Source organism: Electrona antarctica (assembly GCF_951216825.1).
Source record: "Electrona antarctica genome assembly, chromosome: 15".
Classification (NCBI taxonomy): Eukaryota; Metazoa; Chordata; class Actinopteri; order Myctophiformes; family Myctophidae; genus Electrona; species Electrona antarctica.
Window position 1 is genome coordinate 28,495,997 of NC_136796.1, and position 16,728 is coordinate 28,512,724.

At 41.5% G+C, this 16,728-nt stretch overlaps 1 protein-coding gene across 1 annotated transcript in view; it reads right to left on the minus strand.

Moving 5' to 3' along the window:
* Nucleotides 1-1,726: 1,726 nt before the first annotated feature.
* The window catches only part of celf3a (cugbp, Elav-like family member 3a), a 30,884-nt gene continuing 15,882 nt past the window's right edge, over nucleotides 1,727-16,728 (minus strand). The window contains exons 4-15 of the mRNA XM_079523418.1: nucleotides 16,509-16,557; nucleotides 14,830-14,958; nucleotides 13,494-13,573; nucleotides 12,289-12,432; nucleotides 11,161-11,305; nucleotides 10,468-10,617; nucleotides 9,247-9,267; nucleotides 7,913-7,972; nucleotides 7,116-7,220; nucleotides 5,734-5,877; nucleotides 5,206-5,337; nucleotides 1,727-2,386 (exon numbers count right to left, since the gene is read on the minus strand). Of these exons, the coding sequence (XP_079379544.1) occupies nucleotides 5,210-5,337; nucleotides 5,734-5,877; nucleotides 7,116-7,220; nucleotides 7,913-7,972; nucleotides 9,247-9,267; nucleotides 10,468-10,617; nucleotides 11,161-11,305; nucleotides 12,289-12,432; nucleotides 13,494-13,573; nucleotides 14,830-14,958; nucleotides 16,509-16,557 (1,155 nt within the window). The 3' untranslated portion in view covers nucleotides 1,727-2,386; nucleotides 5,206-5,209. The remainder of the gene's footprint in view (nucleotides 2,387-5,205; nucleotides 5,338-5,733; nucleotides 5,878-7,115; nucleotides 7,221-7,912; nucleotides 7,973-9,246; nucleotides 9,268-10,467; nucleotides 10,618-11,160; nucleotides 11,306-12,288; nucleotides 12,433-13,493; nucleotides 13,574-14,829; nucleotides 14,959-16,508; nucleotides 16,558-16,728) is intronic.

The window sequence follows — 16,728 nt, forward strand, 5'->3', positions numbered from 1 at the left end:
CAAAAAACCTCAGATTTAAGATGTGTTTAAAGGTAGCAGCTCTGTTTACATGTGCAGTGCCAGTAGGTCTAGCAGTCTACTTGGTACAGATTACCTTAGGGTGGTTGGTCCTTAGGGTGCCTATTTGTCTACCTGTGCCAGACGGAAATCTAATAGACTAATTTAACAACATTTGAATATAAAACAAAATTATAACATGAACACAGTTTCTATTTTTGTTTTTAATATATACCTCTGGAATGTAAATGCCTGCCTGCAGTGTCACTTGACCTATATGTAATGGACTTCAATAACTAGTAAGACGCCTGAGGGCGAGGTAGCGTGCACGCCTGCCTGGGTGACAGCAGACTGCTGGGCGAGCACTGGCGCTTTGGAATGGGGGGGTCAGATGAACATATCCGCCTGGGTGACAGCACACTGCTGGGCGAGCACTGGCGCTTTGGAATGGGGGGGTCAGATGAACATATCCGCCTGGGTGACAGCACACTGCTGGGCGAGCACTGGCGCTTTGGAATGGGGGGGTCAGATGAACATATCCGCCTGGGTGACAGCAAACTGCTGGGCGAGCGCTGGTGCTTTGGCATGGGGGGGTAAGATCTTAATTTTCGGGCCTGTTGAGAACTCTACTTTTCGCCAGGCTGCCGGGCGCGGCTGCACTAATAACTTTGAGGCAGGCCCGTCTAGAGTTTAAATGGACAGGTATCGGTCAAAAGGGAGACATCGAAGAGGAAGGATGGATGGGGAAGGATCAACATATGGAATGTCAGAACAGGTCAGCTCCATATATGGAGATCTAAGAGTTTGAGGTCAGATGTAGAGGGATCTACATATATGGGCTTAATATTGATTAAGGGATCTCCATCCCTGATGATGTCACATGCTCCATCCCTGATGATGTCACGTGTCCGACCACCACACTGACAGGAAATGCACAATTCTATAGTTAACTACGACCTTCAGTCGCAACAAAGGGCAGTTTAGGGCACCAATATAATTGATGGTCTGTTTTATAATGGACACAAGTAGCACAAATGGCTTGCTCCTAGGCAGCATCTTTAAATACTCCCTTGAAATTAATAAATTATTTAATTTCCATTATGAACACCAGAAATCCTGTCTAGGAATAGGATACCCTGCCCCTGCCCTCCCTAATGACAACCACCACAGGCCACTTTCTGCAGTACTCGCCAGGTCCCATAGAGAGCAGCAAAGACCCCTGAAAGATGTGAAAGACTCACTTTAAATAAGGCAATACAGCATGACTGGTCAACTGGCCTATTCTGGATTGGCAGTTTAGCAGGCATTTTGGCTTTTATATTGACAAATACATTTTTACATTTAATTGTAGTCACTCATGTTTCTGGAGAATTACAGAGCATACAAACTCAAAAGAGGCAACTATTTTTTTTCTAAATTGTACTTTATTTTCTTTAAAGACATATGTTTTAAAACAGCGATTGTAGAGAATAAATAAAGAAACATTATAATGTTTGTTTGTTTTTTTGTTTTGTTTTTTGTTTTACTTTCATAAGTACATTTATGTAATTAAAAACTCTACAATAATTGTGTAAGTGGCCTTGGAGGCCTCAGGAATCATCTATTTTCTAAAATAAAAAACCTGTCATGTCTTCCCCTGTTCACCCCATCAAAGTGATTAACAAATGAATCAAACATAAAAAATCAAGGTAGAAAAATTCCCTTCCCCCCTCCCTCCCTCCCCCTTGGTCAACGCTAAAAGTAGTGGCAGCAGAGAATTTTTAACTCACCAAGTCTTAAGTCCTTCAACTCCATTTTGAACAAAAGTATATACATTTAAAAGAAATCAATTTCTCTTTCAGTTTAATTACCCCACCCCCCCATTAATTTACTTTTTTTTAAATAATAAAACTAACTCTACAGAACAATCTTACCAATGGTAATCATACAGAGTAGTATTTTCTTTTCTCAGACAAAGTCTTAGACTTTCCTCCCTTCCATTCTTTCCTTCTTTCCTTGAAGACTAAACCTTTTCTTCCTTACGTCATAGACTACAAATCACACTATACAGTAGAACCCTGTTTGGTAGATAAACATCAATGATATGCTTTTTCTTAACATGTAAATCTTGTAGCTGACAGTAGAGTTGTATGTATGTACATAGTAGAACTGAGTCCATCTGTGGAATGATATGACCTCTGAAGCAGTTGACATCTCCGAACACAGCTGTGGCTTGTTGTATTGATATTGTTATAGATTGTGATGGGTATTGTCGGCATTATTAAGCACATACAGGTATGGTTTCACTGATGTTTTGCTCTCCTGTGCTATAGGGTTGGTTCAAACAACCAAAAGGCTGGGGCATCCCAAAGTGGTTTCTTGATTGGACTTTCAGGGTTTCCCGACCCCCCTGGAGAAGAAAAAATAAAAAATATTTTTTTAAAACAAATGACACACACATATTGAGTGAGGTTAGTCTTTGGAAGTGTAGATTGTAAATACACACTTGCTTGAACTGATGCCTCCGTAAAGTCTCAGTATTCAGCTATACAAGCACACCCTAGTGCCCATGCAACTCATACAGGTGACCATACTGCTGCTACTGTGTGCACGTCCCTGATCAAATGGGTTCTCGGTCTCGTTTACGCAGGCAAATCAATTCAGAACATGCACAGTAGGAATTCTGGAAAGTATGTCTTTGAACCTGATTACCATCTAACAAAAATACCTGTACCTGTATACTAGACTGTATGCAGTACAAATATTATGTGATGTAATTCCATTCGAGAGCATTTAATTCACTACACTGCGGTGTTGGAGGAAACTTTAGACTCCTGATTTGATGTAAATGAAGACGTTAAATTCCTAATAAGCTATGATGCAGGCTGGCTGCATCAAAGTCATTTATGTTTGTTCATGATATCTTGGCAGCCCAGAATTCCTACAGAGGAAAGTAGTTCCTCAGCCAGCAGCACGTGTCACGATGGCCATACAGTTTTATCCAAAACCTTCTAGAGAAACTTAAGTGTCTCGTTCGTTACAACACACGCACGTTCACATACACCCACAAATACACGTTTTCACGAAAATCACACAATAACAGATGCACTAAATCTCTTTCTGTCTCTCACTGATGTGCACACACACACACACACACGCGCACACGCACGCACACGCACACACACACACTACTATACATTGTCAACCATTTACATGTAAACGTTCAGTAAATCTCACAAAAACAGACAAAGTTCAGGCACAAAGTCACTTGGAGTTTAGTTACAACCAAACGAAAATCCCCCACTCACCAAAACTACCACACCAATCAACTAAACAGGGGACATGTAAGAATGATAATCATGACAAACAACAAAAAAGGAAACTAATGAAAAAAGGCAAAGAATTGTAATATAAATCCATATTTGATGGACTAGTTATCTCTAACAGGCAAATTTTGCTCTTGGCAATGAGATGTTTATATTACTACAAAAATAGCATGTCATGATAATCAGTTGCTTACAAAATTTGAGGTAATGTGACAATTATTGATCAGTGTTTTTTTTTTCTTTTCTTTTTTAGGATAAAAAACCAGGACAAAATAATAAAGAGGAAACTCACAACGCACCAAACACAAGTTCATGGTCGCCACAGTAACTCGCCATGCAGTTCAGCATGGTGAATCAAGGCAACGGCCCAAAATAAAAATTGCTAATGGCAACCATCACAGGCAATATCGCCACAGCAACCAACACAGGCCAATTAACTTACAACGCAGTGAGAAGGAAGGGGGAGGTTTTAGCGGTTGCTAGGCAACCGGAGCCATAGCGACGCAGTCTCCACGATATATGTATGGACAGGACAGTCTTGAGAGTGGTGTGATGTTTTTTTTTTTCCAGGAAAAATGACATGACACAGCACAAAAATAAATAAATGAAAAGTGAAAATAAAAATCAATGACGAACAGCAGCTGTTTTCAACCCTACCACAGAAGACTAAAAATATTAAACATTTCTTAGAGTAAAAAGCCTCTTTGGATTGGAACAATTAGCACACCTGTCACTACTTGCAATACAAAAACCCAGTTCATAAAGAAAAGAGAGGCAGCTTGTCTGATGTCAATGTACTTTTTCTTTGCTACGACTAAGAAAACTGAAAACCTCAAACAAGCTGATTTAGAAGGTGATTGAAGACAGACATTCATTTTAGCATTGATAACTCTGTAAATGTTTCACAATGTTTCACACACCCTTCCTCCCAATCTCCCTGCTCGCTCTGTAACTCTCTCCTCTCCAGCCCCGCTGGCCTCTCTGTCACCCTCTCCTCTTCTCCTGGTCTCTATGTAAATCTCCAGTTTTAGGTGAGGAGGCGGCCACCGTTTCGGTGGTCACCTCATCACTTAAAACTATAGAGTATGAATAGGCCTCAACTCTCTCCCCGTTCCCTGTGTCTGTAATGCTCCTCTCCATGTCCCCATGATCCAGTGTTGAGTTCGTCGACAAAACAAAAGTTTGTCTACTATACCTTTTTTCACAGACGAAAACTAAATAAAAACTAAGCTATGACGACTAAAACTAAGACTAAATATAAATTGACATTTCTTCAATAAATAAAAACTAGACAAAAATGTTAGGGAGGGACTAGTGGAGAAGAGATCCAGTAGGACTAAAACAACACATTTTACGTTTGGTTGCGCTCGAGTGTTGAAAATAGCAGATCTACAAGTCCTCAATGTGTCGCGCTGCGACGCGCTGTGAGCTTGTAGATCGGCTTTTTTTTTTCTTCAAATGCAGCGGATATTTCGGCAAGTGTAAAATCAACCATTACGACACCATCAAGGCCCGCCAAAATACATTGCTGTCGACAAAATCAACTGTAGATTTAGCCTAAAATCACATGATATTTAAATAGTTGACTAAAAGTAGACTCAAACTAGAACATGTCTGATGACTAAAATATGACTAAAACTAAATGGAATTTTATTAAACAGACTATGACAAAAACTAAATTAAAATTTGCTGTCAAAATCAACACTGCCCTGATCTCTCTGCAACTCTCTCCTAGCTCGGTTCCCCTGGTCGGTCTGTAACCGTCTCCTCTACTCATTCCTCTTGGATTTTGTAACCCTGTCATCTCCTTGTCCAACGTGTCTCTCTGTACTTCTATCCTGTCCTTGTCCCCCTTGTAGAACTCTATCATCTCTTTGGCGCCCTGGTCTGTCCAGTACCTCACCTCTTCAGTAGGGTCTGTTGGCATCCTTGGGCCTCTTGAGCTGAACCTTCAGCCTCTTCATACCAATCTGGAACCCGTTCATGGCCTGGATGGCAGTCTGGGCGCTTGACGGGTTGTCAAAACTCACAAAACCTTGTTAAGAGAGACAGATGACAGCTTAACGACCCCCGCAAATACACCAACAGTATGAGAAGACAAATGCAGTATTCGATTGTTCCCTGCTTCCAGGGGAGAACAAAACAAAACAATAAATAAATAAAGGAATGCCAATTTAAATGAATGTGTTTTAATTGCAATGAAAAGTGTTTTGGTTAATCTCTTCACCCTATATTGTACGATATTGTTATTATTATGATCGTTAACCACTGGCCTGAATAGCGCCAAAATGCTTGTGCAGGCAGTCATTAGGTCAAGGAAGACACTAAAACAGAAAATGTTCAACTTGGCCTTATGGTGGCCATTCCTGCTTTATAGGGTTTCGTCTAAAGCAGGATTGGCACCCTTTTAATTGCTGCCGTCATGACTCACCGAAGCATTTGCTCTGATTGGTCGCTCGGTCAACAAAGACCTTTGCGGAGATGACGTTTCCAAAGGGCAGGAACATCTGAAGCATCTCAGAGTCTGTGAACTCCTGCGGCAGGTGGTAGATGAAGATGTTACAGCCCTCAGGACCTGGAAAATGGAAAAGGGTCCAGGTGTGAGACAGATCAGACCAGACTGCACAGGGAGGGAGGGAGGGAGAGAGAGAGAGAGAGAGAGAGAAGGGAAGGGAAGGGAAACGAGGGGAGGATGAGGATAAAGACCCTTCCTTGCACATAGAGTCCAAAGCAATTTGCTTTTGGTCAATCAGTTGTTAACGCATACGGAAAAATGCAGGAATTGTCCCGAGGTCGGCTGAATAAATGACGATCACAGCCACTCGTCGGGTGGAAATTTCTGAGTAGGTAATGGTATGCAGGTCATAGGTCATAGGTCATAGAGAAGTGCGTGTTCATTTTAAAATGTGGTCCGTTTTTTGTGCTACAAAATAAGACTCTTGTGTGCAAGGGCCTTAAAAGAGGTTAAAGACTTTTTCAGGCACTCAGAGGGAATTACAATGCTGAAGGAGAACTTGTAGAATTGTAATGCTGTGGTAATGTGCAGGGAAATGCAATGATCTAGCCTCTGCAAGCAGAGTACCTTAAGTATTCTGCACGAAAGCATATCCTTCCAAAAGTTTCTTTTCACAATAATCATGACCGATGTAGCTGCTGCATAAGTTACATGGATTTACTGGGATTTGATCGGGAACAGGAAGAGCAGGAACAACATAATTGTCCGTGATAAAGTTACGGGAGTTGTATCTAGAGTGTGAATTAAATGGCAAAGTGACTAACACTGACCAGCAATAACACATTTATATATATATATATTTTTTAAAGATATTTATTTTGCGGCTTACGCCTTTTATTGGTTTTTGAAGGGACAGACAGTAGGCTGACAGGAAACGGGAGAGAGATGGGGGTAAAGGCCGTGTCGGGCTCGGGAGTCGAACCCGCTGCACACTGCGACTGGATTACCAGTCGGGTGCCCAGACGGTTACGCCACCGCCTGGGCCAACACATTTATATTAAAAACAAAATATAGGAAACAAAAAAATAAAGGGACCCATAAAAAATATGGCTGTGACCAAAAAATGGGTCCCGACCCAGTGTTTGGGAACCAGTTAGCTACAGTATGTGTTTATCAGAGTAATCTAGGAAGAGAGTGGCGACACGCTTTGATCTCGCCGCAAAGCGGGGCGCTATGGGCTATAGTTCCAAACATATGAGATAGTATGAGCACTTCCGCATTACATTGTTACAATGGGAGTCAACGCTTGTGTCGCCACACTATTATTATATTGGTTTGTATGAGCTACTGAATGGTACCTTCTCGTTGTTGCAGCTGCTGAGGTTGTTGTGGCTGTTGGGCCACTAGTTGTGGTTGGTGAGGGAATGGCTGTCCCACCAGGCCATATGCAGCAGGGTATGTAGCTGAGACAGACAGACAGACAGACAGACAGACAGACAGACAGACCGACAGACAGACAGACAGACAGACAGACAGACAGAACATTGCAGACTTTTAATAATAATAATAAACTGTATTTATATAGCACCTTTCATGACATGAAGTGCTTTACAGAGCTATAAAGAAAATACATAAAATACAACATAAAACAATATTACAATAATAGCAAAAAAAGGCAGTAAATCAGGCAAAACAGTGAGAACAAACAAATTCACTTTTGTAATGTATACAAAAAAAAGACTGGGATATGTCTCACATAATCTTTGTGATGTATGAAGAAGATACCGGTATAAGTGATATATAGTGCTATAACAATGCAGTTGCTTGTGAGCCTCAGTGAAAAATGTGTCACCTTCTCTGTCTGAGGTTGAAAACCAAAAGTATGATCATAGTACGGTATGATCAGAAATATGTTTATTTAAAGTTCATTCTGGCAATGCCTCAAAAACCTCACTATAATTTCTGCCCTTCCAGTACTAATATTACTATTACACTATTACTTTATGAATAGTAGTAGAAATTAAAATAAGCATATTTACAGAATATAATGTATCTAAACATACAGCATACACTGTGTACTCACAAGTATAAGCAGCTGCTGTAGCTAGCTACTACATTTGACAAACAAACGCTGTAGAACCAGCAATACCAGTACCTGTATAGTGCTGCATGCCTGTGTATGCCTGCTGGAGGGGGTCCAGGACTGGACTCTGAGCTGTGACACAACACACATCATCATCGTCATCATCACAGTCATCATCATCATTCCTCACACCCACCGATATACGATATATGTGTTAAAAAGATGCTACATGCTATCCAGGGCACATCAGCATGCTCCAAATAACATTTGGACCAACCTCGCCGCTTTAATTTGTTTCATTTCATCTGAGTCTACATTAGTTCTGGTACAGCGAATCAGCAGATGAACCGCTGCCTGGATGAAGAACACTGGCGTGTGAATGGATGTGCACTCTATAATTAAGTCATTTTTGTGTCACATTTGCATGAACCACATTAAAGGGCCACTTCACCCCTTTTGTAACCAGATCTTATTTTAATGGTGTTTGGGAGACAAGAAACACTTTCCTGGGGTTTTTATTTGGGTAATATGTCTTTTTAGATATTTAAGTGTCCATGGGCTCCATGATGTCACAGACACTGGGCTCACTTCCTTCCTGGACTACAATTCCCATAATGCTTTGGTCCACTGCTCCTCCTTGTGGATAGGAGGAGGGCTGTCTTACTGAGACAACATGTAGTCCAGGAAATAAGTGAGCCCAGTGTCCATGACATCATGGAGCCCATGGACACTTTGAAATACTGAAATATCTAAAAACACATAGTACCCACATAAAAACCCCAGGAAAGTGTTTCTTGTCTCCCAAACATCATTAAAATAAGATCTGGTTGCAAAAGTGGTGAAGTGGCCCTTTAACCCTGGAATCCCTTATTTTGGTCAAGTCATTATAGGCAAACATTTTCTAACATTTTCAAAAAACAAAATCGGAAAAAAAGCAGATCTACAAGCTTGCGATGTACTGTGAGCTTGTAGATCAGCTATTTTAAAATATAGAAAGTGTAAAACAGGGCTTAAGTGGTTAACTTACAACAACAACAACAAACCACGTACCACAGTAAAGAATGACTGTGCACTTACATGACAATATGCACCAGCTATGAACTCAGGTAAAATAACTAATACAATCAATAATAACTGGATGATATTTGTAAAGTATTTTGTGTCTTATATTTGTCTCTATTTGTGTGTGTTCTATGCTGTTGAGTTGTAAAACCGATTCCCGTAATGGCTATAGTCAAGGAGTCAGTCAATTATTTATTTACATACATACATCAATCAATCAATCAATCAATCAATCAATCAATCAATCAATCAATCAATCAATCAATCACATTTTGATACACAGATCCCCCATTACGTTTCATGTTGAACAGAACAACCAGGTACCGGTATGCTCATATACATACCTAGGAGTTGTAATAGACCATCTTTTGTCATGGAAAGATCACATTGAATCCAAGAAAATGGGCAAGAAAACAAAGCAAAGAATTTATTTTCTTCACCGTCTAAAATCTTTTGGTGCAAGTAGACAAATTCTTCTTTTGTTTTTCATTTGTTATTATGAGTGTTCCTCACTACTGTAGTAACACCTGGTATGGGTGTTTGTCTGTTGCCTTAAAGTCACAACTGAACATACATTTAGTTCAAATATTGTTGGACAACCACTTGAGAGACTCTTTGTATCTGATATATATAACAGTATGCTAATGTTGGCAAGGAATATCACTTCAAACACTAGCCATGTTTAGAAAAGGGAATATAGATTGCCGACTTGACTTCAGGGAGGAAATACAGCGTTCCAAAATACAATAAGGTCAGACTAAAGAGGTCCTTTGTCCATCAGTCGATTTTGAGGCTTAATTTTGAATCTGGCCAGGGGTGGGCTGAGTGGTGGACATTGCTCTTGTCTTCATGTTTTTATGTATGTAATTTATTTGCTTTGTTTCTCTGTGTTATGTCAAATGTGTGTAGTATGTGTTGCATACATGGCTGCTGAGTCAGTGAGAGCTGATAATAAAGTAATTTTGAATCATATACTACGTTGAGATCCAATTTGTGACATATTTCCTCTCAATTTTACATTAAAGGTAGGGTATAGGGTATTTTCTTTGTTTAAGTGTTAAATAGCTCTATATTCCTATAGTACTCATTGCTATAGAGTGCAGTGACTGCAGTCTTCATGTCTCTCCAGCTCTTTATTAAACAGAAAATACATTTTCAGGTCGGGATACCAATTTTATCCAATCAGGATAGACGGTGAGTGGTGACAAAGAAATGAGCAGAATAAATAAATTGGTACTCTATCCTGATTGGTTGAAAAATGCAACCCACCTGAAAATGTATTTTATGATTCTTAAAGAGACTGGAGAGATGGGGCGACCAGGGGGGACTACCCATAATTCCAATATCCCATTACTCCGACAACGTGGCTTCGCGTGCGGTCAGGGTTAGGGTTAGTCGGACTAACGGGAGGTTAGACCAGTGCCATGTTACCCTCTGGTTCTGAACAAACACTCTATAGCAAGTATTACTCAAACAGAATATAGTGCTTTTAACCTTTTAACAAAGAAGGAGAATAAAGATAACTTTCAACACTCGTCACTAGAGACAACATGGATGTACTGTACCTTGATATGCATGGACACCATTGGTGTACAGTGCTTCGGTTGCCGACTGCCCATTGGGTGGAGCTGGCAATGAGGGGTAGCTATTCACTGAGAGTGGTGGAGGCAGGGACGGAACTGGCGTGCCAGCCATGCTGGGAGGAGTACTGGTTCCTGCACACACAAGATACGTCACGATATGTTGTTAATAATAATAATACCTTTTGTTTATATTAGCACTTAAAAAGGTAATTCAAAATTCAAAAATTCTATTTCAGCTTCACCCAGTTGATGGTTGCTCAGATGATGATCAAGGGGGGGAAGGATCTTGCTCAGGAAACCTTTGACACATAGACACGGGCAGATCGAAAGACGAGCTGGTGACCTTCTGATTGCCAGACGGCCTCCATACCCACGCAGATAAAGCCGCCCCAACTAGCCCACTAATAAACCCATTTTGTATAGCAAATTCCATATAAATCACGCAAATCATGTTGAGCTGTAATGTAGCTCAACATGATCTACCGGATGCAAAACTGATGGACAGAAAGTAATAAATAAATAAATACCAGCTGGCACATTATGGCTTCCCAACAAGCTAGCATGCTCTTTCCTCCTCCTCCACCCTGCCCTGCCTGCATGCATCCACCATTCTACTTTACTGACTGTAAAATTGAATCAAAGTTGAGCCAGCGGCAGACATCCGCCTCTCGTTACCTGAGGAGGGGGTGATGGATGTGATGGGCGTGGCAATGAGGCTGCTGGGGTTGAGGGCGGCCAGCTGCTGCATCTGAACAGCCGCCACCGTGGCGACGGGAGACAAGTAGGCCGACTGGGCCACCAGGGCCTGCTGCTGTACCAGCTAGCAGACGGACAGGGTCAGGGTAGCAGGGCAGAGGACGGGTAGACAGAGCCATAGAAGACAGAGGGACAGAGACAGAGTTAGGGAAGAGGGTTGTTCGTTCAATCAATCAATCAATCAATCAATCAATCAATCAATCAATCGGTGCCTCAGATTTGAATACTTTGTACTACTTACAGTTTGCAAATAGTACAGCGGCACGATTATACAATGATGCTAAAAGGATAACACAAAAGGCCCCGAGGGCTCGTTTCCATTGTGGTCCTATATATTCAATTCACGAAGACAAAAATCTTTTATAGAAGATGTCACCTTTAACCGTTTGTACCTAAACCCCAACTGAATATATTATTTTTAACCCATTTAGAGACCTGAGGCCGATTCGCAGAACGCCTTCTAAAACCTAACCTAAGGTTTTCTAAAAACCTTCAAATTCACATTTAGGGTCACGTGGCCCTAAAAAAAACATATAGTTACTGACTATGTGATGGTCCAAAACCAGAAATATGACTCATTCATATCCTGGTACCTAATAGGCCTATCTCACAGCCCCCTTTCCACGCCCCCTTCCGGTAGACAGTGGTGTCATTTAACATTAGCATTTACACGTTTTTTTCTCTGGAGAATCTAAGTACATTTCCTAATGTAAAAATGTGACAGACCAATATTATTATGAAGCAAACAAGATGGTAAATCAGCTCGAACAGATAGAACAAACCTTACCTTGAGAAAACAAAAGTTGTAGACTTCTTAAATTACCTCTGACATGTAGTGTCTATGGAGTGACGTCAGGCTATCACCACTAACTCGGAAAGGGGGCGTATTAAGGGGGCGGGGAAATTCTGGGAGATAGGCCTATTGCAAGAAGGAAGAAAATGGAAGAAATGTGCTTAAGCTGAGTGTGCTTTCAGAGTGTACGTGTACTCTCAGGTCTTGTGTGTGTGTCCGTGAGGTGTAGGTAACTAGGCAGTTGTGGTACTCACAGCCTGTGTGTAGGCGTTGTAGGCTCCGAGGTGCAGAGTCATTGGGCTGATGACCCCCAGCTGAGAGGCCACCTGCTGCATTCTGCGAATCCCCCGCTCCTTCTCAGAGTCCGCAAACTTCACCACCAGGCTAGACGAGGCTCCCTGTGGGGTGAGCAGGAAACATTATTTCTCCATCTATTCCTCCATCCATGCATTTCTTGCATGAACTCAGTCATACTGTACTTGGCAATAAAACACTAGTTACCAAAGTCATTTAATTTAATTGAATTGGACTGTCCAGGCAGTAGGAGAGGTGAGAGGGAGACCGTGTAGGAGAGACAGTCTCAGGATGAAGTTGTTATACTGTATAATCAGACTAATTAACTTTTTGTCAATTATTCAAAATGTTAATTGCGTTAATTCATTGATATATAAAAATGTTTTGCGTTAATTCATTGATATATAAAATAATTCTGGACCCAGTCTGGGTGGGGGCCTGCATTGCATGTTATCTGCTAATGTGCCACACAAAAACAGTCCTTTAACCACATGCATCCTAGTGTCCCTATCCTGAGAGATCTTGTAGATCTGCTATTCGAGCTGAGTCATCTGGTATGTAATTAGGTATGCATCATACTTATACATATAACATGTCCAACATAATGCCATTGTTTTTTTTATCTGATCTAATATGGATCACATGTTGTTCAGCAATCTATGACTTAAGAATAAAGGTAAAATACAATGAAAGATGTATTCATATTTGCATCCGTTTGTGCTCTCGCATTACTTTCAATCTATGATGTCGAATGACCTAGAACAGGATAATGGAGGAGAGGACATTTCACAAACATTTTGTCCTCTCTCCAGGGTGAAGTGTAATGTAGTGTGTTGTATTGAGGTCTGTGTGTGTGTGTGTGTGTGTGTGTGTGTGTGTGTGTGTGTGTGTGTGTGTGTGTGTGTGTGTGTGTGTGTGTGTGTGTGTGTGTGTGTGTGTGTGTGTGTGTGTGTGTGTGTGTGTGTGTGTGTGTGTGTGTGTGTGCGTGCGTGCGTGCGTGCATGTGTGCGTAGGAGTAAGAGGACAGAAAGGAGAAATGGTGACTGTTGGCTGAGTCACCATGTTAAGTGCCTAAATGATTGGGTTTGGACTGGAGCATGTGTGTGTGTTTGGAGCATGTGCGCGTGCGTGCGTGCGTGCGTGCGTGCGTGCGTGCATGTCTAACCGGTAGAGTGCGGCTCCCATGCAGAGTGCTGATAGCAGCCTGGGCCTCAGCGTTGCTCTGGTACTTCACAAACGCACATCCTACATCATCAAAACGACACACAGTTAAATGCTGTCAATCACACAACCGTACACATGCACACACATACACACGCACATACACACACACACACACACAACACACACACACAAGTGAGCACAAAAACGTGAACACTCTCTCTCCACACGCACACACACAGTGCATGTATGCAGAGACACATGCAGACACGACACACACGTGCACTCAAAAATACGTATCAACTACAATTCTTTGAGGAAACACAATGGCGGCCGCCTTGCAGCCCAACACTTCATCTGTTACCATGGCATCATTAAGCATGGACCACAAAACGTTCATGGCTTCATCAATCACATGCCCGTAAACCTCGGCACGCATCATTAGCCATGACCCATAAAACCTATTGCACCATTAGTCATGCCTCATACAACAAACAGAAGAAAATCAAGCGTCTGTGTTTGAAGTGTCACTGCTCCTTGATTTACACGCCACATATCGTTAGCATTGTTGTTGTTGATAATGGTAATTCACGGAAAGGTGACTGGTGATGATGGCGTACGTAAGCGGCTACTGAAGACAATTGCAGGTAAGCGCCCTTTTCACTAATGGTTTCACCTTTCACTGTCATTTTTTGTCAACCCGCATGAAAGCACATGAGTTAAAAACAAGACTTAAAATATTGTCGCTTTCGGGCAGAAACGGTATACCTCCACGTTTCATCTTTTTGTGTATTTTCATTTTCATAAATGAATGTGCTATTTTTTAATTATTGATATGACAGTGAAAATATGTATACTATGGATATCTAAAAATGGTGATCATTGTGAATTTGATTTGAACTAATTTATGTTCCCATTATAGATTTCCCATAACCCATAACAGATTATTTATTTTTCATTTCAGCTGGTCTTTAAGTCTGTCTTTGGGTTTTATACATAGTTAACGAATGAAAATGTTAACAAGAGCTTCTGACTAAAATATAACTACTATGCATTGGATCCATTGGAACAAAGGTTACTTTTTCCATTGAAAAGTAATGGTTTGGGACATACTACGGTTTCCACCCAACAGTGACAATATTGAAACATACAGAGGGGGAGAGTAAATGAAAGCGTGCGTGTTGTTTTCCACAAATCATCTTGAGAACCTTGAGAATTGTGGTTCTAATAATTTACAAAGCATTCAAAGATGGCTTTATTGTTAAAGGGTTTTTTAAGGGTTTCACATGGAACTCAGCCTGGGAGGGTTATTTCCGAACACGAGGGAGGGGTGAGTTTACCTTTGCTTGTGCCGTCCGGGCCACGGAGAACCGTACACTCCTCTATGCTGCCAAACGCCTCAAACATTTTCCTCACATCAGCATCGGCCTGCTGTTTTCCCAGCATGCCCACAAACAGCTTCCTGTCTTCTGAGGGGAAGGAGAGGCAAGTGGGCAAGATGGAGGGAGGAGAAAAAGAAAATAGAGGAACATATAGTTTGATGGAGAAAGAGGAGGGGGAAAGGGTGATGGGGTGCATTTGGGGACAGGAGAGATAGACATTGGAATAATAAAACAGTTAGAGGATTGAGGGAGACGAGAGGACATGAAAGTGTTGAGGGGGAAATGCTATTTCGGTGCATTTACCGTGTATGCATACACAATATAAATGTATAAGGGATGACGCTTTCTACAACCTACAAGTCTTGGGTTTCATTTCAGGGTGAACATCCATTTTGTAGAAATGTTGCTTTTGAAAATGCCTCAGATAATAAAATATAGAACACAGATGACTCAGGCCTCAAAAACTGTTTATGAGCATTATTGTCTTCAGAAAACATAATTTTGGCTGCAACTCACAATAGGATTTAATTTCATGGCAGCAAATATTTCACAAGTGTAATTGCACGTTTTTCAAGCGAAATCCCTAAATCTTCCTCAACCTACAACCTTACTATGCTTGTTTACAAAATCCTTATGTCTGGATACTGCTGCAATTCCTCAGACAACCACCAGAGGGCAGTAGCTTGGATATTAAAAATCACCCAAACAGCATCTGTTAACCTTCATACTGTCCAATAGGAGCAGGTCAGAATGTTGCTCTATGACAACAACCAACAAACTATGAATGTTGCTCTACCTTAATGCTCTAAGTCTACCTTATTGTTCAGACTTCTTGTAAATTAATTAACCCATTTAGACCTGAGACCAGATTCTACAAATGCCTTCTAAATCATGACAGTTTTCAGGGAAAAACCTCATGTTTCTATAGCAGTGGTTTTCAAACTATTTCATGTCAAGGACCCCAAAAATTATATGAAATTGGCCACCGACCTGCATCTGAAAATATGTTGTTCCAGAAGCAAAGAAAGTCGGAGTGAAAAAACACATTATCTACAAAGAATGAAACTATTGATAATGTCAAATGACATCTCAGGGGATTCAGTCCAATGATTTATGAGCTTTCATTTTGTTATTTAGTGGACGCTCTTTATCACGAAGCTTTGGCTGCGCTGTGTTAATGTTAAAGTTGTGATAAACAAGGACCACAACATAAAACAAGTTTTAATGTTTTTTGTGGCTTTTTTTTTTTTTTTTTGAGGGACAGACAGTAGGCTGACAGGCAATGGGGAGAGAGATTGGGGGGCGACATGCAGGGGGGGTGACATGGGGGGGTGACATGCAGTAAAGGCCGTCGGGATCGGGGGTCGAACGCACACTGCCAGACTGGATTACCAGCCAAGGTGCCTGGACCGCTGAGCTACGGCCCAGGCCATAAACAAGTATAATAACTATTTCACTCCTGCTACTTTTAAAACAGAACAGTATAGCCTACATGTGGTAGACTAGACTGAGGTTTTTCTATGCAAAAAGTCTTATTTAAAGTCTATGGAGGTGGTGCTGTTTGAACAGGTGCTCTTGCTCTGGTGGGTGGGAGTGGGGGGGTGCGGGGGGTGGACAGGTGTTCATGTGTTTCTTACCCCCTCTGCCCTCGCTGTCGGCTGGTTTCACCTGGATGGGACGGTTCATCTGTGGAGACGAGGAGGGAGAGAGACAGAGAGACAGAGTCAGAGAGAGGGACAGACAGACAAACAGAGAGAGAGAGAGAGAGAGGGAGAGAGACAGAGTCAGAGAGAGAGACATACAGACAGAAACAGAGAGAGAGAGAGAGAGAGAGAGAGAGAGAGAGGGAGAGAGGGA